Source organism: Maniola hyperantus, chromosome 3 (genome assembly GCF_902806685.2).
Source record: "Maniola hyperantus chromosome 3, iAphHyp1.2, whole genome shotgun sequence".
Lineage (NCBI taxonomy): Eukaryota > Metazoa > Arthropoda > Insecta > Lepidoptera > Nymphalidae > Maniola > Maniola hyperantus.
In genome coordinates this window covers 10,290,269-10,314,284 of record NC_048538.1, presented here as the reverse complement: position 1 = coordinate 10,314,284, position 24,016 = coordinate 10,290,269, and the positions used below count along the sequence as shown (strand labels likewise).

Here is a 24,016-nt window from a genome sequence, read left to right as displayed (position 1 = left end):
GTTAAATACGAATTCCCCTTGCACCCACTGGTGGGAAAAGCCGGTGGGTGCACGGGATCATCACAAATTATTACTTAGTCTCTGGGACCGTCGTGCAATTTTTGTGTCCTTTCATCTTACAAAACGAATAATTTGACAGTACTTTATGTCGGAGACGATATAGTGCACAAATATTACGCGATGCTTGCTAAATGGCATAACGTTTAGGTCATTGTTAAGCTCCACTATCGGTATTCGGCAAATGATTCGTGAATAGAGTATTTTACCGTTGTTTGAAAAGTGTTTTAATTTGATCGTAAAGTGATAATAGTAAACTATCAAAAAAATTACAAAAATTTTATTCGATCGAAATGCATTTATATTTCCCATTTCAAATTTCGCCGCGAAAACACTACCCGCCATCTTCTTAGGTTCATGAGCTGTGATGACGTCACGCCAAACACATGTTAAACAATATTTTATTAGTGAAATACATTATAACTTCAATCCATGTGACGTCACAGTCGGGATTCACCTTGGCGGCTATAGCTTCATGCGTTTCGGATACTTGTAGAACAGATAAAAAAGTGAAATCTTCAAAATTAATTATAAATTAATTAGGTATTATAAACTGAAATTAACATTTTTCGATTGCTTATTGCTAATACTATCTTGTTTATACATTTTTAGATTATCGCTTGGTGTTAAATACCGTATTGTGTGACCGCTTTGAATCGTAGCGTTCCACGCGCTAACCCGAATGTAATTCGGTATTGAGTCGGCGTTTGCCGAATCCTGGTAGTGAAGCCGTACTGGTAGGAACAAATTTAGCGGAAAATTTGGAGCAGAAAAAACGCGCACGGAATTCTGCTCTAATGTGTCTTGTGCAAAATGCTAGGAGAGCATCACAACTGCGCAGACATGACGCCGAAGAGATTCTGCGCGCGGTATTCCGCTAGATTTGCCCGGTCTTAAGGTACGCTTATACAGGCAATTGAAATTCCCCGATTCCAGGAAATTTTGCCAATTATGACGTCACGACCACATGAAGCATGAATTACTGCAATACCCAGCAAAACCCGAAAATTTCAGCAAAATTATTGCTCCAGATTGCTCCACAATGCTTAAAAAGTTGCCCATGTAAGCGCACCATTAGTGATATACCTACAAGCAGTAAGACAAACGCTATTGTCTGTCAAAGTTGACAGTTATTGAGGAACATTCACAACATGTTTAAAACAAAAAAAGGCTTATTAATGTTCTTTAGGGTATTCAAAATAGGTAATATGTAATATGCCTAATTGGCATAATTATTGCCCCGTATTTTTATTATTTTACTTTAGGGAATTTTATAATTTTGTCATTTATTTTCGCTTGGTGTTAAGATGCAGATTTTCTTGCTTTTAGATACAAAATGCAGGATTTTGGCAGTTAATTATTTTAAGATCTCTCTTAGTTCGATGCTATCGTACGTGACCCCTTAGCCATCAACCTTTTCTGTTAAAACTAGCTGGCGCTCGTCTTTGGCTTAAAATCGTTATAATTTTGTATTTTTAACCAACTTCCAAAAATGACGAGATTCTCAATTCGGCGCGTATTTTTCAAGTTGCACAGTCTATAACTTTTTATTTTGATAGATTCAAAGAATAGACTTGATGATAAGGACCCTATGGCTATAGTTTTGAAGTTGAAAGTGTTTTGTTTATTGTGGTGAGATGAATGTCCGTGTGATGTTTAGGACATCACATGGACTAGACTTATCAATCATCATACAGGTACAAAAAAACTAGTGTAATTTAGAGTTGCATAAGTGGCAATTAAATTAAGCACAGTAATATGATAAAAACCAATGTTTGGATTATATGGCTTTTGTAGTCCGTACAAAATGAGGTCTCACGCGCCATTTTAATTTTATGTGTCAATCGTCATTTCAAAAGTACGATTTTAGTCCTTTCTTTAAAGGCGAACCACCGTACTTTTGACATGACATTTAACACTTAAAGTTAAAATGGCGTGTGAGATGTCATTTTGTACGCATTATAAATGCTTTTCGCAATCGCAAAATCGCAATATAATGACTTTTTGACAATAAAGCACAATCTAAATGAAAGTGTTACACTTCGCTATTTCCTTCACATTCTCTTCGAAGCTATAAGTGATTATGGAAGAAATTGTTAAAAGATTGTTGAAAACGTAAATTATCATTCCTGATTGTGTTTAAATAGGAATGCCTTCAGAATATTTGCATAAAAAATCAAGATCTAGGTTTATTTTAGATTAGCTTTTTCAGCTTTTTAGATAGCCGATGTACCTACTATCTTACTTTATGGCTTACTAATTTGAAGTGGGTACACGGTATGATATCACAGCATCATCTGACGTCATGCTCATTGATTATATTAAACTTACAAATCAGAATACTGCAGGTGTACTTTTGATTTATAAATGAAAATATCAAAGATATTTTTTCCCAACGGTTTTCAGCACGGTACAATTAGTTGCATTTATTAAAGACCTTGACCTTCCGGCAACTTGTGATAGTAAAATGGCGTAGACAGTCGCACAGGCTATGTAATGTACCGCAAAAATGCGTAGAAATCGCTTTGTAGATAAGAATATTATATTGTTCCGTACAAATCGTACAATGGTCGTCGCGGCGCGCCAGTCTTGCCTGTGCGGTCACAGCGCGTGCGCGGCGTCCGCACCGACACCAGTGCCGGTCGCGCTGGTAGCCACGCGCCACGCGTGCTCACCCTTCCGCCGATCGATACCGCGCCCAGACACCCGCCGGCGCCGCCGCCCCTGTGCACCAAGCGAGCTGCGCCAAACACCTCTATGTTTAGCCGTTTGCGTGACTGACGGTGCACCGCTGCATCCACTTACTTACCACAACCGTCCTTTTTTCCTCGTTATCCTCCGTTCCTTAATTCCTCAATCAATCCGTCGCGGTCGTGACCTCCTTTATAAAAAATCGATTTGTGATTCATTAAATTACAATCTTACATAAGATAGTGATATTTAGCTCTCGCATCGTGCAGCTTCATTCCAGCGTGATTATTTTCGCTTGTCATTGAACTGTCGCTGTACAGTGTTGATCAGAAGTATACTGAAATATGTTACGGATTTAGAATCTCAGTCGGTGTTCCATCGATTGAGGGTGTTCGCGATTTTGAAGCGCGTTACCACGGCGCCGACGCGACGCCACGGCGACGACGCGGCCCCGCACCGCGTAACAGCTGTGAGACAGACTATCCCTTATCTTGACCGTGAGAGCATAATTAATATGTTCTTTGTTAACTATTTACGTACAATGGTTATGATGTTAAGAAGAACTTAAATCGTAACCGTAAAATTTATGTATCATTATAATATAATATTATATTTTATCCATAGTTATAAAGTCGTAAGTATACATATATATACTTAATAATGATGTAAATGGAAGCCAATAAATGGCTATGCCTTTAATGAGATTGTATCTACATAATCTAACATACGTGTGGAATTTAATCAGATAAATAACATTCAAATGACCATTAAGAAGTTAAAGTACCTACTGGATTTTATTTATTGGTATGTACGCTATCGAAAATAAAATTAGCATAATACTATAAAACAATCAGACAAAGTAATCTTTTTTAGATACCGAGCTTACAATGCAATCTTTTGCCGTACCTACCTACACCGCACACGTACTAAGAGAAAAACCTAGGACAAGTGATTTACTCAGTGAAATATCCGAATAGAGGCGGTAGTGAACGATTTCAATGTCGCTTAGCATGTTCAACAAAAAAAGCTTTATGCAATAGTTCAACCGGTACGATTAGCTTTAACTTTTTAACCAATAATATAATTACCAGTTTTAAGTAGGTATAGTCCGCGACAGATTGAGATGGCAATCGGGGCCAGACGCGGGGGGACGCCCCGCACACCCGCACGTCACCCGCGCTCGCCCGCACCGGGTTAGCGGGGGGGCTGTGCAGTTGTGCGGAGCGTTCCCTGCGCGATTGCCATTTCAGCCTTTTAGTAGCAATTGAAATTAATTATCACAGGTGTAATTTTCAAATATCAATTCTAAATGCACCGTTGCACTTTATTTTAGCAAACAGACTGACACTTGTAAGACCGGTATTTATTACAGGTATGACAACAATCTCCAACTAGAAGTGTTACACTGTTTCTTAGGCCATGTTCGCACTGTCTTATTTTGTTAACATTGCGGTAAACATAAAACAAAACAATATAACATAATATAACACATTTACATAATATATTTATTTTGTTCAGTAATATGTTATTAAAACAGTACATCATGTCTACACCAAGTGTTTTCTAGGCTTTACACTGATGTCAATTTTTGACTTATTATATAACAAGAATCATGGGATATTTGTTGGTGCTATTTTATCTATCTTTTATGTGTCTACTTTAGCATTCCGAATCGTTGGTTTTACCAATTGTATTTATACAATAAAATGATAAAACGTCGAAAAAGCTACAATTATAACTACGAAGTGTATCACGTAACAATCATAATAATATAATTAATTGCAACAAGTATTTACTTAAGTATTTACTTGTTTGAGACCAGAAGTATTTTCATGTCAAAGCGAGTGCTTATGGTCACAGCAACTGCTGCTTCCGGTACCGCGTCGAGTGAACAATCATAATCTAATTAATTGCAACAAGTATTTAGCTTGCTTGAGACCAAAAGTATTTTCATGCCACAGCGACCGCTGCGCTTCCCGCACCGCGTCGTTTGTCATCGCTCAAGCGAACTGCATTCCAGTAGATTTAATACGGTGGCTTTAGAATTTCACGGTTTGTGATAAACCTACAGCAGAACAAAGATTATTTCACGGCATTTACTGAATACTTTTAAATGTTTTTTGCCCGCCATACAGCCATAAGAATATCCGCCCACTGTTAGTCTCAACGTCAAGCCTATCCATCAAACCATCGTAATACTAGATGATTTCCGCGACTTCGTTCGCGTGCATTTAGGTTTTTTTAAAACTTCTAAGTCATTGATTTTCCGGAAAAAAAAGAAGCCCGTGTCCGACTGCAAGCTATCTCTGTAATCAATAAATCGTGGTAGATGCATTTGACGATTCAAAGTACTTGTAAAAATTTAATTGAATAAAAATATTTTTTTTTTAAAGTAGATAATACCCACAATTTAAATTTAATTGAATAAAAATATTTTTTTTTTTTAAAGTAGATAATACCCACAATTTCGTCCACGTGTATTTTGATTTTTACAAATCCCGTTGAAACTCATTGATTTTCCATAAATAAAAGTAGCCTATGTCCGTACCTGAAATGCAAACTATGTATGTGTCTCTGTACCAAATTTCGCCAAAATAGGCTAAACGAATGGGCCGTGAATAACTTGCAGACAGACAGACGGATGATACACAGTCGCATTTATAATATTAGTATGGATTACGCATACTCCTTTTATAATGCTGGAGTGTGTGTCTCTTATTGCATTATGAATTAATTATGATTGAATGTACTGACAGTTTATAATAGATTGTACAGATATTGTAATAAGGTTGGCATTTGTTTTTACTTATGACGCATATATATTTTCTAAGTAACCGTTTGCTGAAACATTTTGTACTGCTGTAGTAATTGGTCGGTTGCGGTCGGAAGTGGACGTAGAATATCCACCAAGTCGTGGACAGCGTGCACCTTAATCGCGTGTTTCTTTCTACAGATGCTTGCATTTGATCGTGAAAGTATATTAACATTGGCCTCGAATGCTGAAACCGTTAAATGAATAGCTTTACTATGATTCTATGGAAGTTTTTTTGTGCTAATGTGTTATGTTTTGTATGTTATCTGGGACTCCATGTTTCTCATTATCATACGTTATTACCCTTATTGTAATTATTTTAATTCGGCTTGACTTATTATCACAATATGTTTGCTTAGTATCATTATTTTCTTTATTGCACAGCCATTAAAACAACATAAATGGCGGACCCAGTCAATCACTATCCGCTCTACCCATATTATAAATGCGAAAGTGTTTTTGTTTGTTGGTTTATTCTTCAATCACGTTGCAACGAATTAACGGATCGACGTGATTTTTTGCATGGGTATAGTCAAAGCCCTGGAGAGTGACATAGGCTACTGTTTATCCTGAAATATCAAAGGAATTCGCGGATATAAGATATTAGCTAGTGTTCAATATTATAACTAACCAATTTAGCATTTTTTTACTTATGCAAAAAAGTGAAAAGCATTAGGAATTCCATAAGATCTACATACTTTGTAGACTGGTCAATTCAAATATCGATTCTAATAATTGCTTTCTTGAACTGATTTAAAATCCTCAAACAATTGTTTATACATACTAGCTTATGCTTGCGACTTCGTCCGTGTGGACTACATACATTTTAAACCCCTATTTTACCCCCTGAGGGCTTGAATTTTCCAAAAACCTTTCATAGCGGATGTCTGTCATAATAGCTATCTGAATTATTAAAAAAAAAAAAAAATCGTTAGTAGGTAGTTGAAAAAATAGTAGAAGGTTCATCCAAAGTTGAAGTTTTTTCACTCACGCAACATAAACAGTAAATAATTGAGTTGGCGTAAACTTATTGAATTCCGGCTGAGTAGCCAACGAAGCTGCTTGTAATTAAATGATTATTATGTTTATTTATTCTTTTGTCTTAAATTAATGGAGAAAATTATCTGAAAACGGCTTTTTTTTAACCGCAATTTAAGAAATCCATTACATAGTATGCATACAAAAATTGATATTGTACAAAGTGTCGTCTTGAGCAATTTATCAAAACGTAAATGTGATAGATCAGACCACTATGTATATTATGGTTGATGACATCAATTCTGAGATAAATCCTCAATTACTTACCATGCTTTACAAGAAAATCTTTATTGTGTATCTTCACATTTACCTAAAAGTTTCTGTTACCACACTACACTAAATTATGTAACGTAAGTACGCTATTTTAAAACCTTTACTATGCAATCTGGCACCAAGCCCATTTTGGTCCTTCGATGACTTGTACTCCAAGTCACATTTTGTAAATTAAATGGGTTACAATGTGCAAAAGCTGCTATACACGACTCACAAGGCTGTTTTACGTCAATGCTGTATCACGTGCAACGCGGTCGACCTTTAAACACTCCCTCTTTCGCTCGATCGCGGTTTAACAGTAGAAATTATAATTATGTAACGTAACCTAGTCCACCTACATTAGAGAATAAAACACCAGGGCTATTCCAATCAGCCCTTATTATAAATGCGAAAGTATGTTTGTTTGTTGGTTTGTCCTTCAATCACGTCGCAACGGTGCAACGGATTGATGCTATTTTTTGCATGTGTGTAGACAAAGACTGGAGAGTAACATAGGCTTTTATCCTGGAAAATCAAAGAGTTCTCACGGGATTTTTAAAAACCTGATTCCACGCGGACGAAGTCGCGGGCATCAGCTAGTTTAAAATAAATTGACCGCTACTTTTATCTACATAGATTTCAACTAAAAATAAAGAGCATTCTTGAGGTAAAGAGAAGTTTCATAAGAGAATAATTCAGTATGAAGTAAGAATTACTAGAATGTTTGTTTCTACGATAAAGTCTTGGATGGTATCGAAATAACTCATTATCGTTTTCATAATTTATACTGCTGTTTATGCAATAAGTTTTGAGGTAGAAAGTAGACTCTTGTGCTTGAATGTCACATCCTGAAATTATTAAACTGTTCTTCATTTTTTGTAGCTGAAATAAGTAGGTATCTGCGAGTTGTGGTACATGTATTATTTCATTTCTAAACAGCTAATAGCAATGTCTATAGATACTCGTTAAATAAATATTAGGTAGGTACTGACTATTACAAATATGTGAATATGACCGTCGTGACAAGCTAAATATTTAGTTTTCCATTTTCTTATGACCCTGACAACTAAAAGGCAATACCCATGAAGATCAAAATAATTGCTTATTTACGTGTCATTGGGCATAAAATCATCACAGTAACTCGAAGGTCAGGTTACAGTTGATAACCTAGTGAACCTACCTATTAGAAAATCAGTGCTTGCATAGAGTTGTCACTTGTTATGGCCATATTAAATAAATTATTCATTGTTCCTTTTGTTAACAATTCTATTGTAAGCGAAATTATTTATACTTTATCTCCACCATAATATCAAAGATGTTGTAATGTCTACGATAAGCCAATTTCTATTTTCCTTCCCGAGCAGTGGAAATACTATGGAAATTTCGATTGTATTCGAAGGTCGATCCGGGAAGTGTAAAAAAGTCAGATTCATTATTTTATGTGGATTGTTATGATATTAATGTGGGTACGAGTATAATTGGCTGGTATCTCTGTCGACAGTAGTAACAAAAGGCAAACAAAAATTCAATGCTTAAATTTAAAAAAAATCAACATAATATTCCATTGCGTATTTTCCGAAAGTGCTTTGTTATATTGTGCGAGTTAAATTTGTTCGCTCGTCTCGTTTAATATTAATTGTTTGCCTTCTTTTAAGAGTCCTTCACGACATTGCTTAGCAAGTTTCTCGTCATAACAAACATTTACATTTGTGCTGTGTTATTATGATATCGCAGACCAAACGAAGGGCACTGGGGTGTCGGACAAGTTTGAAGTAGAACTAGTGAGATTGAAACTGCGAAATAAGTGAACATACAGAGTTAGTGAATAAGTGATAGTAAATAGTTAACGAGTGTGCGGGGAGTGTATTTCGGCGTGAGGCGGGCGGGGCCGATGGTTGCGGGTCGGGCGCGTCACGGCAGAGGGCGGTGCGGGATCGGGCGCGGGGTGCGCGGAGGGCTCGCGCGCCTCGCCGCCGCCCGGCTTCGATCGCGAGCTCTTTCAGGAGTTGAGCTTCCTCCCCGACGCAGAGCTCCGAGAGTGTCTCGGCGAGTATCCTGACTTCCTGTACCACCTGGCAAGGGACAGGTTCGGCAGACTCTACTTTCGCGTTATACGGACCTTGCTCCTTGACCGAGGTACTGGCATGATCTTGAAACGACAAAGCGTCAAGTTCATCTCATCGCTTGCATCAACATAGGCGTCGTGTTCCTTATGCTTTCTTTAACTTAATGCGAAATAATTACAACGCTTTTAAGCTTGGTTTGCTGTACCTATTCATCGAACATCTTTCTGACTTGCACTATCTATTTTCTCTCTTTCTTCTTAATATAGAGATAAATCTTAATTTTCATTTCAAAATTATGCATTCTGATAAACTTTCAGTTTAACGTGTTACCTTATATTTTATTTAGAACGTCTTGCAGAACAATTCGTTTGTTTAGGGTAGGTATATAAGCTACATAATCGAAAATACATCCCACACATTCACACAGTGGATACTGAATCAACAATTCATTGAATTATCCAGTTAATTACTGCAGGGTCGTTTACTTTCATTTGTTCAATACAAATGAATACAATATTACGTACAACAATAAAGCAGAGATCTGTTCAACTACCTATAGACTCGCAATCAGATCAATAAATACTAATTGGGTATAACGTCTTGTGCGGAAGTTTTATTAAGTATAATCTGTAAGTTTTTATCTCTGAGAGAGACGTAACCGAGTATACATACAATCGATATCCGTTGTAACTAATAATCGCATCGCAGTTAGGTAAGACCGAAGAAAAAAGCTACACGCATTGAATGTGACTATTATTGACGGCTGTTCCCACTGACTGATTAGTTTTTACTACAATAGAAAGCGTCGTTAGATGCAACTGATTCTAATTATGGCGTAATAACTACATGAAGTGGCTACATGGGTGGTTTGTACTTACATAGAATCTGTAATGTACCAGCTCTGTATTGACTTCGATCTCTCCAAAATTATAAGTAACATTGTAACTCTTAAACTATGTGTGATAAATAACATCTGCTCTGGCATCTGATCCTTTATTACCATTAAATACTCCAATGAGAAATAACGCGTTCGAATTTATAATTTTTTGCGAAAATTTTATAAAAGATAACCAAGATAAACCAAGTTTTACCAATAACACCAATTATGCTTATGATAATGGACTTTATTGCACTTGATTTCTAAATAAAGAAAAATTATCGTGGCAAAAGATTTCGTTTCCATATTTGTAGCACGCAAACAGCTTGTTTGCTTCGTAAAAAGTGTGCTTACAACATCGTGAGCATTTTTCAATAAATAGTCTAATATGTTGTCTCTGTAAGTACTCCAGTTTTCCCATGTTTCACAATAGAATATGTTTTACCTGCCCTCTGAGACCCACGCTCGGTTGTTGAATACGCAGTCACTCAGTTGAACGGACGGTTCACGCAAGTGTTGAAAGGGACGCATTTCGTTTGCTGTTTGTTTATACAGTGCCGATCTGCATTGTTCGTTTCTTCGATTTCACGGATTATGTTACAAGCTGTTTAGAGTCAAGCTCCGGCCTGACTTTTGACGATTCCATGAACACTGAAATCGCAAACATTGATGACATCTTCGCGGGTCAGTATTGATTTTATCACTGTATGGCACGTAATTGGTTTTTGTCCTGCATACATTTACTTTATCTTATCGTTCTTTGGATCCAACAATCGGGTATACTTCATTGTCTTTGATATAAACATTTGTGCTAATTTCTTGAGTACCAATCGAGTTGTCCGCTCGATATGTCGTGCGTGGAACTATGTCATTGTTTTTTGAAAAATTTTGAATTATGTGGTATTTATTTATTTCCTTGATAATATTATGTCGATAAGGTTGTGTTATTTTACTAGACGCGGCCCAAGATCCGTAGGAATTTTTGAGGAGGTGCTTGATAGTTACTGACGTGATTTTTCTGCTTTACCCTTATCATAATCATCATCATGAACAACTCATCACCGGCTCACTACTGAGCCGGATCTGATCTCCTCTCAGAATAAGAAGGGATTGGCCTTAGTACACGCTGTCCAAGTGCGGATTATCATTTTATTGAGGGCTTAACCGTCCGCATCTGTAAGTAGTTAGGTACCTACTTTTTGTCAAAAGTGTTATATTTATATAATCAATTTAAAGTTAAACTTTCTTTAATTTGCTCTATTGGAACATTAATCAACCAAACACATAATATAAGTTATAACGAACATATTTTAGATCATAAATATAATATATAAAAACCTCTCGAACATTAGCCAATAAAGAGTAAAATACTTAAGTATTTTACAAACATATTAAAGGCAAACAAAAACGTGTTTATTTGTTTTTCTGTGCGAACGAATAGATTTTATCTATTTTCTGTTTGTATTTATAAATACTTAGCGATCCATATTTACAATAGTTTATCTAATCATAATATTACAGTTTAGTTTCGTTTAAATACTCGTGATGGTAAGATTTGTTTTTGGTTATGTTAAAATACAAGAAAGGTGATATTCTGTTCGCAGTTCTATGCAGCAACAGGGTGAGCCAAATGACAAAAACCTACAATGACATCGAAGCGGTAACACGGCTCTTAGAAGAAGTAAGTCTACTTTTATGCGACTACAATCTACATACGCGTATACTTTATGTACACGGTATAAAAAGTAGCTTTTTCACGGGATGCAAGCTATCTCTACCAAATTTCGTGAAAATCGGTTAAACGGATGGGATGTGAAAGGCTAGCAGACAGACAGAATTAGTATGGATATGGATGTTCTCTCATAATTACCTCGATTAGTCATTATTTAGGTTTTGATAAAGGAGGAGTCGTCGTATTCGTCTTGATGTTGCGCGTGTCAAAGGTTCACGTCATAATAAATCCAATACGGCAAAAATACACCGAGAAAATAGTTAAAATGTACATAACAACTAGCTGATTCCTGCGACTTCATCCGAGGGATAAAAAATTAAGAGTTTTTAACGATCCCGTGGGAATTTCTCAATATTCTTTTTTAGTTAGGGTTTACGTTTTCTTTTAAAAACCTGATTAGTTTGCTGAACCCATCTCTCCGCTCCGCTTAAATGGATAACGGGCCAATTTGGGTGACTCAAAGGATATTTATTGCATTGTTATAGAAAGAAAAAGATTTAGAGCTGACGGCGCGCATCGGCAAAGAACTCCTGACTGCGAACGGGAGGCTTGAAGCTCGTGTGACCGCACTCGAGGGTGAGCTGCGCAGTGCCCGGGACCTCGTCACTCAATTGCGCCACGAGATATCCTCTAAGAGTGATCTGCTGCAGGCGAGTTCTTTTTTTAATCAACTTCTTTTGTTTCTGTGACTCCACGTCCAAAATCAAAGGACTTCGTCTCTTAACCGGCGAAGACGTTGAGGAGAGGTTATAGATGTGTATTGCTCTATAAGATAGGCTGCATTGTCAGTCATGACTTGATCCACAGCCTTGAAGTAGTATTTCGTTAAACTGTGCTTGATCGTTGAGGGCGTTAAGGACGTGCTTAAGGCGTCTTTAAGGGTCGTTGCGTTTGAGTTGGTTTGCCTGAACTACTAGAGTTCTAGGATGTCTGGTTGATTTCTCAAAATAGTTTTTGGAAAGTTGTTTGGCTGACGACATTTTCGCACTCATCCGTAATTTTACGGATCCGTAAAAAATACGAATGGAATGTACGTATTTGTATGACAGCCACTTCGAAGAATCACGGATACGAATGCGTGCACAAACGCCCTTATATTTTAACGTTTGACTACAAGTTAACGAAGTTAACTCAAACTTAGCAGTTAAACGACCAAAGTTATTCTGAATTCATGTATAGAATTGCTAACAATACGTCAAGTTGTTAACGTATACGTGCCCAAGAGGCTTGCTTATTCGTTCTAACTGAAGTGTGCGGTCGCTCCTCTTCAAAACATCACTGTAAGTACATTACGGAGATGTATTGATCGGCCTTGGAGAGCTGTTGGACAACTTAATGTGTGATGCTACAATTTCTGTTCATATTCAAACATAATGATGATCTTTTTCTTCATTATACTGAACACTAGCTTATGCTCACGACTTCGTCCGCGTGGACTACACAAATTTCAAACCCCTATTTCACTCCCTTAGGGGTTGAATTTTCAGAAATGCTTTCTTAGCGGATTCCTACATCATAATAGCGATCTACATGCCAAATTGCAGCCTGATCCGTCCAGAAGTTTGAGCTGTGCATTGATAGATCAGTCAGTCAGTCACTTTTTAACCGACTTCAAAAAAAGGAGGAGGTTCTCAATTCGTCGGAATCTTTTTTTTTTTTTTTATGTATGTTCCCCGATTACTCGAAGACGCCTGGACCGATTTTGAAATTTTTTTTTTGTTTGAAAGGGTATACTTCAAAGTTGGTCCCATTTAAATTAGGTGAAGATCTGATGAACATCTTCGAAGATAGATACTGGAACTCCTCAACGGATAAGAGTAAATTGCTCGCGATCAGTGTATAAGCTTAGTAAACAGTAGATTTTTAACCAGTCATAGCATAATTCCATGGGGCCACTAAAAATTGTGAAATAAAATTTTTTTACAAAAAAAAAAATCGAAGTCGGTTTTTATTTTTTTTGTAAAATTTTTTTATTCCTTTTACATATTCAGATTTAGATTGTGCTGAATTGATCGAATTTAAAAGTAATTTCAAAATATGTTTACTACGGTTTTATCTCCAGGATAACATTGTTTTATCATGTTTGTAATATTTATTTTATAAGTAATGTAAATATTAGATGATGCCCGCACCTTCGTCCGGGTGGCTTTAGGTTTTGTATAGAAGCAGGCGTTACTTTGCGGAAAACCATAATATACAATGAACCAAAAGCTTAATTTACTATAATCCGCTGAAAAAGATCAAATCTGTATGGTGCAACATGCAACATACGATATGCACCGCCCGCCCTCCCACTTCTAAACATGCAGGAAAAGCCAGTCACCAAGCAAGCAATACGCACCACCACCACGCAGCACCACACAAATCCCAAAACACACTGGACGCACGTTTCGCCCCGACACTGGAGCATCCTCAGGAGATGCAGACCTTACAATCCACAATTGTAATGTCAATTTTTTTTTGCAAATGTCAAATTGTACCCGCGACTTCATCTGCGTTGATTTAGTTTTTTATAATCCTGTAAGATAGGAAATTTTTGATGTTCTGAAACTAAAAATATCCTGTCTTTTCTAGCCATGCAAGCTATCACTGTACCAAACATCCAAATCAGTTAAACTAAGGTCCAAATCGGTTAGGTATTGAAGTTGGTTTTTATTTTTTTTGTAATATGCGTATGATGTTGCCACAACGACCGCGCCCTTTACCGCGCCCGTGTAGTAGATATACAAACCGCGTACACCGCGTAGTTGAACAAGTACTTAAACAGTTTGCGGACGTTAATGGCCTCGTTCTGGTTCATAGAATCCATAAAAGGTTGAATATATTTAGGGCTCATCAATCAATGCTGTTTAGCAGTACATCCATCCCCGTTATAAAGTCCATGTTAGCTTTCCTCGTTATAGCATCTTCCTAGTAACTATAGTCTCTAATTAAGGAGTGCACTTGCGGAATTGTTTTTAAGTATAAAGATACTGTTCGTATATGGTTAAGACGGTGCTGAGTTACCTTTTATGCCTTCTTACACCAATCCTTATATCGACTTAGTATACAGAGTCGCATACTAAAGTTCTTCAGACATGTCGCCCGGCGTGAGAGGGACTCCATTGAGTGTCTTGTAGTGCAGGGCACGATGGAGGACCAGAGGGCGAGGAAGGTCACCTACGCGATAGACCGACAAAATTAAGTCCGCTGTGGGCGGTCCCGTGCATGAATGTACCAGACTATTGGCCAGCTGGGAGAAGTGGCGAATGCTCCTGAGGCGTATAACATCTGCCACTAAAACGTAACTTCGTGATGACCACGAGCACTCTGTCAAGAGTGTTAGACACCAATCCTTATATTATAATGCAGTCAAATACCATGAAATAAACATACATTTATGAGCTACCACGAAAACTAGGACAGAATTATTATTTAAGAATTAATGAATATCCATAATAACTATCTTTGTTTATCTATTTTATCTAGCATATTTTCAATTGTAATCGTCATAACCTCAAGAGCTATAGTAAACACCAAGACAATAGTAAAATCGAATCATGCTCTAGGACTACGGTTGTGCTTTAAGAATTGAGCATTGATGCAATCTAATCCCGACTAATATTATAAAAGATGGATCAAGCTGAAATTTGGCATGCATATAGCCTATTATGATGAAGACATCTGATAAGAAAGGATTTTTGAAAATTTTACCCCTGAAGGGGTAAAATAGAGTTTTGAAATTTGTGTAGTCCACATGGACGAAGTTACGAGCATAAGCTAGTTTGAAATAAATGTTAAGAAGAATGCACATGCAAAACAACTTTGGTTTCGGTATTCATTGATTGATAAAACTATGCATTTTTAAATATTTTAACAAACAAAAACTGTATCGCAATTCACAATCAAATTCTGTGTGGTCACATAAGCCATGATAAACTATATCGGCATATTTAAATAATCTGTAATGAGTACTGACTTCGGCATTTGTTTTGATCGGTTATTGTTGCTAGCTGACAAATGTTGACAGAACATTACGGTCAAAAACTTGTTAGTATAACGCGTAAAATTTAACTTCTCACGTGCTTTTTAACTTTATGTGTCCATGTCAAAAGTACGATTTTAGTTCTTATGTGAAAAGTCATTTTTTCGAACTATATCTAGAATAACTGAATTTATACCAATGCTGAGGAAAATCAATTTTTTTTCAATCCCAGTTTACTGCCTTTCTGCGTTAGATGGTCAAAACAATTAGGTCCCTATTTTTACCAGCGCGTCGTATAACTTCGTCGTTTCTTAGACTAAGCTGAGAATAAATTCTTGGACCGAACCTATTCTTAGCATTCTTTAATAGCACCACATTTAGATGCCTCACTGTCTTGCGTGCAACTGTCCCAAGTCTAAGAACCATGGAACATTCTTATTAGCAGGTTTATTTATTATTCAGCTGATTGCATAGCACTTTTTATGGCCATCTACCAAATCGAATTAGTGAAATTGTGAAACGGTTGCAGGTTTTAACCGATGACACAGAAGAAGGTTCTCCCACAGAAGAGCAAGAGGCGCCGACGGCGATTGCTTTGAAGCGACGAACTGGCGCCCTGGAGCGGGAAAACCGCGCGCTGAGGGAGGAGGCCGCGCGCCTCGCCGCCGGCGCCGACTCCGCCGAGCTCGCCGAGAGGCAGCTACTCAAGGATATCGCTGCCCAGCTGTGTAAGTACCTCCTAACTACTAAGCAACGACTTCTATAGGCTGGTAACGGGCTGCAATATTTTAAAGCATGCTCTTAGGTGTAATTCTACTCAAAAATTCAAAAGTGCGTAAACATCACGCCATTATCTGTAGTCTCTTGCGTTATGTACCTCTTTTCGGCCATGTTAGATCGCCGTCCCATCGGACGAGAGTGAAAGAATAACTATTTGTGCACTTTAAAACTATAATATCTCAGCCTAGTTGAGCCGTCTCCGTTGAGATTGGGTGCCGATGTAGAGTCAGGAGACCATAACTAGTAACATCAGGCAACTTTAGATGATGTATATATGTTAGCTGAGCTAGGAAATTCCTAGACGGATACTCCTCACTCCTGGCGAAAGGTCGGGATCTTCAAAAGAAGACGAAGAAATCAAGATTATGGATTTTGGTTTGGTGGCACAAGGTGGCCTAGCAGCGTGTTTTCTCTAAACTTTGCACCCTGTCAGACCATACTTGTTCCAACATCCCTATCGTCAACGTATAGAAGAAAGAAAAGAGAAGAGAAAAGAAGAACAAAAATGGCATTTAAAATATTTTGTAGTTTTGTTAAGACTTACGAGACGAGTCGCAAGCAGCGTATTTTTTGTCCTGAAAATGCGTGCCGAATGGACACAGTCATCGCATCATTATCATTAAGCATTTATTTAAATAATAATTTTAAAATCGAACAATGTTTGGAAAGGTTGCGGCGTGCGGCTCGTTTCGGTTGTATTGTGCGATCAGCATAATAGCACAGTTTAGGAGAGACATAGTAGTCCGCGACGCCTTTGATCTCGTGGTAAATGACGATCATGGCGATCCTTTAACCCTTACCGCACGATTGCTCAGATTAGACGGCTCCGTCAAACCTCTAGGTAATAACATACTACCCTTTCTGTGATAATAGTCTGTTCGGAGGATATATTATTGCATAAACTTATGAGAGTTTCAAGACGTGAAGCATTAAAATGTAAAATCTATTTTCCTGTTAAGTAAAGAATAAATAAATAATATCTAATGATTAAATGAACTGTATTGTGTGTGACAGCGAGTGCAAACTCGGAAGCGAATGTGCTTGGAACGGAGCTGGCGGAGGAGCGGCAGCGCTCGGCCGAGTTGCAGTACCAGCTCGACTCCACTAACACACGACTTGCTGCCACAGAAAGAAATTTACAACAGGTAAGAGTGATGCCACATATTGTGGCAGCTTTACGCGCCATAAAGACGACCTATTTATGATAGAACATAGTTTTTTGGAATAAATAATAATATTTCTGTACATAATGACATAGAGCGTACTTTGACTTTGCTCAGACTTAAGTTTCAGTTAAAACCGAGACAGATTTATGCCAGCGATATAACGCTGTCTGCTTTTAACAGAATCTTAAGTCTGAGTAAAGTTAAAGTGCGCTCTATAGCTCTCAGCCTCAGTGCAAATACTAGCAAATAAAAATGCTCGGTTGCAGCGTTCTAAGAATCGGTACTTATTAATTTGCTTGTGATAAATTTCGTCTACGACTAATTACTAATTACATTCGACTTACAAAGCATTTTAATCTATAAACTTTTCCTGCAAAGTTTAACCACGCTTATTGTAAGCGATAATATGATATTTATCTAAACACAGATAAGAAACTTTCATTTCTGTATGGCTTTCTAGTTTCGGAAGGCGTTAAAGTTACGAAGGGCTTTATATAACTGAAACTCGTTCACTAATAACCTTTCATTTTACTATGCTCATATTTTCATTTAACAAAGCTGCCCTAAATAGATACCGGAGAAACAATTATGAGTGTTGACCACTGACCTCTACTAATACACGCTAGACTTGCGATTGCCGACCTGTTTTGAAGTATCTTGATTCTCCCCATTTTGGCGCTGATACCATCAGAGCGCGTACCCTGAATTAAATTTTACTGCTGAGACATCTGTCAAATTATGTAAGAGTGAACTAGAGTTAGGAAACTCTCTGTGTTGATTCTGAATCCATCAAATATTAGGATGTGTCAATGATTATTTGATCTGTCAAATATTAGGCTAGGGGTGACGTAAAGTCAAAGATCGATCATTCAAAAAGTCGTTTCATAATCTACCTGGCGTCAAATGTAGGTAACATGTGACGCCTGCCAGTGTAGGTGAAGTTTTAACATTTTATTACATGTTTCCCAGCTGTCGTGAATTGTGATAATGTCGTAAACACCATATGATGCGCAACACCTTTTGAGGCGGTTCGAATCGGCACAAAAAATAACTGTCACTTTTTTTAATGGTATACCTCTTCCAGTGTACTTGTATATGCGTATTTCTGTGGTGTCGACAGATGACCTAAAAAACGTTGTCGGCTGTCATTCAACTTCGTTGACAGCACAGTCGCCTATGCTTTTATAGTTTTTCCACTTCCGTTCAAGTCACGTACTAATTACGTATGTTATTTTTTTGCAGTTAACCACTGAACACGAACACACGCTTCGAATTCTAGAGATAACAAAAGATAACCAAAATGCACTCGCCGCGGAGTTGGCGGACGCTAAGGTATGAACGTTATATTATTTTCATTTATAATTTATTAAAGGGTTATTAAATGTTTAGCAGTCTATGTGTGTAGTCAGTATGTATATGATGAGTTTGTCTAAAAAAATTACAAACTACTTAAAAATATATTATTAGCTATCATTTATTTTCGTCAACATTCTATATGCTATAAGTATTACGACATAATGATCATGACGAAAAAAATTTAGATAATTTTGTTGGGATTTTTGGTCGAGGAAAGGTCTCATATGCGAAAATGGTATAATTAGTAAAAATATAAATCGTTCGTCCATGGTGTACTGAAAGAGTAATAGTAGCCTGTTCCTGCCACATATATAAACTTATATAAACCTTGAAGACAAGGGTGAATACCTAGGCATTTTCTAGGAAAGCGCAGTCCAACCTATAATACCTAATCATTGCTTTTTATAACGCGTAAAATTTTACTCCTCACGCGCCACTTTAACTTTTTGTGTCAAATTTCATGTCAAAAGTACTATTTTTAGTCCTTATTTTAAGGTGAACCGTACTTTTGACATGGCAGTTGACCCTAGAGTTGAAGAGAGAATGGCGCACGACGAGTCATTTTGTCCTCAAGCGCAAGCCTATCTAGCAATAAAAAAAGAAACCCACTACCAAAAAGTTCTTAATGCGACGCATATATTCTGTATTATAATATTATATTATTGTATAAAAATATAATAATTACGTGTCTAACAACGGACTGTTATTACATAATTTTATGCTGTAGCAATAACAATAAAAAGCCACGTTCTCATTAATGGTCTATAAAATATCCAATGCATCTTAAGATGAATTGTGTATTTTTATGTTCTGACCGAATTTACTATCAACATTATTATCTTGATAAATAATTAAATGTATGAAGCGTTTTTATGTCAAGGTGGCCTAACTGTCACATTTAATATGTATGATATTACATTTATTTGTTTTACGTGACAATCTCAACGTGTATTGCTTTGTATCAGTTTTTGCTTTGACTTGTTTGAGTCTAATTTAATTGAAATGCATACTATAATTATAAATGCGAAAGTATGTCTGTCTGTCTGTCTGCTAGCTTTACACGGACTATCTGTTTAACCGATTTTGACGGGTGCAAAGGTAGCTTGAATCCCAAAGATGGATATAGGCTATTTTTTGTCTCTAATAATCAGGCTTCTCACGGAATTTTTAAAAACCTAAATCCACGCAGACGAAGTCGCGGGTAGCATCTAATCCATAATAATATCCATAATTCCATAATATAATAATATTAAAATTTAATAATATTTAATAATAATATTATATTATATAATATATTATATGTCTGCCCGTCTGTCTGTCTGTCTGCTAGCTTTTCACGACCCAACCGTTTAACCGTTTTTGTCAAAATTTGGTACAGAGATAGATTGCATCTCGGGGAAGGACATAGGCTACGGGCCACGGGAATTTAAAAAATCGAAACTCACGTGGACAAAGTCGCGGGCATCACGTAGTATTTATTACATATTGCAGGTAAGATATTGAAGCATGTAATTCTATATCGCATTGTGGGTCCTCGTAAAATTTTAGTGCTTATTGTACTTTCATAGTAAAATATTTATTCTGACGTAAAGTGGTACGGACTTTCAATGTGTTTTGAAGAGAATTATTACTCCCTAGTAATTATTGCTGCTATAGTAGTTTGAGTTTTAATGACTTTTGAAATATTCACGTTCTTCGGCCGGATTATTCAATTTTATTACTGTTTTCTTCAAGTTTGTTTTATTACGTAGATAGCGGTCATATTATGACTAAGGGTATAAAAATAGGTAACATTTTAGGGAGTTTGTATTAAAAGTAAAGCCTTTGTACTGTCAGAGCCATAAATCCTTAGAATTGTTCAGAAGCAAATTGCTGCTGATTCGGTTGCACACGACACGATCTCTATAAACTAACGATACGACTAATATGGTGACCCTTATCATCATGATCACCATCATAATTCTCAGTTTAGCTGCGTTTTATTTTTTATTTATTCGCTAATTCTACGGTTTCCTGTTATATTTTATACATTTCCTACGAGCATTTTGGAATTGTGTCTATTTGTTTTTAATAAATTGCATAACGCATAACTGAGTAGGTTTCTGCGGCAGTGGAGTGGTGCGAGAGTGACTATACCTATAGTTAGAATTTGAATATTGTCTGTAGGAGCGGTATGGAGAAGTGGCAGCGTTACTGGCTGAAGCTCAGGAGCAGTTGCGCGCAGTGCGGAAACGAGGGGAGGTCACGCGTGGCCTCATGCCCTCCGTGGCGGCCGCGGCGGGGCTGCTGCCCGCCAGCCTGCATCGAGAGATGCACTCTTCCGTCTACTCCGAACTCAGTCTCGACTCTGGTATTGGAGACCCACTTGCACAGTAAGTGTTATACATTGTTATGTTCTCTCTTTGCGTCATATTCCTTATTGAAAAGAAAAGAAAGAAAGCAGGAAAAAACGTTTATTCTTTAAAAGTTGTGCCACACATACTTAAATTTTTAATTTCGAATTATTTTAATTTCGTACAATCTGTCTGGTCGTCTGTCGTGTCACATCCATTTTAAAAATCAAGCATAACAACTGTTTAGTACAGTTGTAGAAGTCTATTACTGCTACACAGGAGCATAAAAAATTGGTTGGTTTCTGAAAAAAAGGTAGCCTTTCAGAAATAATGACTGTCAAAGTTTTGAGTAGCTTTTATGGCTACAAAACGGTAGCATGGCTTCATTATGTGGGCATTTGACCAATTTTATTATCGTTACAGTTCAAGCATGCAGAAAGTATTCGAGACCGTGCAGTGCGCGTCGCGCTGGTCGGGCGCGTCGCTGTCGGGCTCGGAGCCGGACGGGGCGCCCGCCTACAAGCCGCCCACTAAACCCAACTCTTCAGACTCCTTTTTTGAAGATGTATCTGACACCGAGTCGGAGGATTTGTATCCGTAAGTATTGTAACCATTGAAATAAAACAAGCATAAAATTGGTACAAAACTACTGCTCAGGTTTCTCAAAACCCGCAGAAAATATGCAGAGTCGGAAGAAAGGATTTTTGAAAATTTAAAAATAGGGGTAAAGTTATCGCGGGTGTAAGCTAGTTATTCATAGTTGTTAATACAGCAACACTTTTGTAATTGCTATTGATAAATTATTATGGGTTTGTCATGAATACAAAACAGTTGAGTAATTTTTGATACTGTTTTTTCTCAGTGTCTATTTGTTTCCAGAGGAAACACGGGGGTTGGTGTTCCGGGCGCTCCCGGCGCGGCGGAGCTAGCGGCGGCGTTGCGGCGGCTCACACCGCAGGAAATCAACTCCAGGCGGGCTTCCTTAGCCGCCTCGCACGTGCTGAGACATCGACGACGGACGGGTATGTTACCGATAGTAATTTTGAATCAAATCAAAAAAGCGCTTGTCTACACGGCTTCCAGTTCTTTATTCTAACGTACCTGCTGGTCGATTGTGGAATACCTGCATCAATCATTATTACAATCGCAATTGTTGTAATTGGCTGAATTTGTGGTACTTTTGTTGCAACCAATGCATTGTAGCCAATAGTGAGAGATCGTCAACCAATCAGAGCTGATTGCGATCGTTACACTGTAGATGTCATTTTACCGTAATTGTGCCCCAGGTGTCTATTGTAACTAATTTATTCCCAGAGAGGGACTTGAGCGAAGAGAGCGCGGTGTGGGGCGCGGGCGCGGCGGGCGGCATGGCGCGGTTTCGGCCGCCACACAAGCTGCAAATCGTCAAGCCGATGGAGGGATCCCTCACTCTGCACACTTGGGCGCAGCTCGCTAAACCAACCATGTCGGGTAAGATCATTATACACGCTTTTTTTCCCACAATGGAATGGAGAGGGTATAATATGGTGCCCGGTATTCAATTAATCCCAGTCACGAACCGAAATCAAAATTCAAAGATCGGGATTATGCAGATTTCTTGCGAACCAATGCATTAAACCCATCAAGTGTTTTTTACACAGTCAATAATTGGATCGCTGTTGATTTGACTGTGTACAGAGGAGGGGTGGTGGTGGATGAGGGGTGTCCGCATCCACATCCGCAAATGCGGAACATTCGCATTAATTCAGGCATCCAAATCCGCGGATGTCAAAATATTGGCATCCGCAACAACTTTGCTACAGAGTTATGCGGCTTGGCACGGTTAGCTTATTACAATTTTCGCAGCAATCTTTAATTTTTTTTGACAATAAAATAGCTTTCTAATAAAATAACCGATTTTGAAAATTCTCTCACCAGCCGGTGAAAGAATTTTCAAAATCGGTTCAGTAGTTCCAGAGATTATTTCCAACAAACAAACTTACAAGCTTTTAATATTTGCATAGATAAATCTAAGCCAGAAGCAGAACTGATGTTAAGTACTGAACTTTACAAGCTTTACTGAACATTTTATAAGCTGTGATAGCCTAGTGGGTAGGACGTCCGCCTTCTAATCGGAGTTCGGGGGTTCGATCCCGGGCACGCACCTCTATTTTTCAAATTATGTGCGTTTTAAGTAATTAAATATCACTTGCTTTAACGGTGAAGGAAAACATCGTGAGGAAACCTGCATGCCTGAGAGTTCTCCATAATGTTCTCAAAGGTGTGTGAAGTCTACCAATCCGCACATGGCAAGCGTGGTAGACTATGGCCAAACCTGTCTCAGTCTGAGAGGAGACTCGTGCTCTGTAGTGAGTGAGTGAAATCATTTTATTTGCCTGCTGTAGGTTTACTCGAGGAGCAGGAGGGCGTGGGTGTGCGAGGGTCGCGGTCGGCGCAGGCGCTGGGCATGCGCGTGTACCGGCTGTCCGACGTGGAGGAGGACGACGACATGCCGCGCCTGCCGCACTCCAGCCACATCTACACCTTCACCAACAGGTACACACCTACCTATAACATATTCTTTATTAACGTTAACTTTTATTTTTTAATGCATGCTTGTTAGTAGGTTAAATTGTAGGCTTTGTACTCATTGATGTAGGAAAGTAGGTATAGGTAGATCAATCACGAACAAAATAACATCGCTCAAGTGGCCAGTTTTGCACACGTATACACATCTACGTTTCTTATTACGAAGTGTAGAAAAAAAGTTTTATAATATCAACAACATCAGTTTATTATCAACCTTAATAATTGAACATAAAGTTTGATAACGATTGCAAGTCATCGACAATTTTATAGATTCAAAAGGATTTTTTAAAATGAGAACTAAAATATTTATTCTAAAATAAAACT

At 37.8% G+C, this 24,016-nt stretch overlaps 1 protein-coding gene across 11 annotated transcripts in view; it reads left to right on the top strand.

Annotated features, from left to right (window-relative positions):
* The window catches only part of milt (trafficking kinesin-binding protein milt), a 44,332-nt gene that overhangs the window by 15,692 nt on the left and 4,624 nt on the right, over positions 1-24,016 (top strand). For 3 of the 11 annotated variants that reach the window (XM_034984776.2, XM_034984774.2, XM_034984773.2), the window contains exons 4-13: positions 11,398-11,474; positions 12,011-12,175; positions 16,019-16,217; positions 17,284-17,414; positions 18,678-18,767; positions 20,958-21,163; positions 21,548-21,721; positions 22,004-22,146; positions 22,439-22,594; positions 23,509-23,659. In XM_034984776.2, coding sequence (XP_034840667.1) covers positions 11,424-11,474; positions 12,011-12,175; positions 16,019-16,217; positions 17,284-17,414; positions 18,678-18,767; positions 20,958-21,163; positions 21,548-21,721; positions 22,004-22,146; positions 22,439-22,594; positions 23,509-23,659 — 1,466 coding nt within the window. In that variant the 5' untranslated portion in view covers positions 11,398-11,423. The other 8 variants (XM_069509307.1, XM_069509304.1, XM_069509306.1 and 5 more) reach the window with 8 other exon arrangements.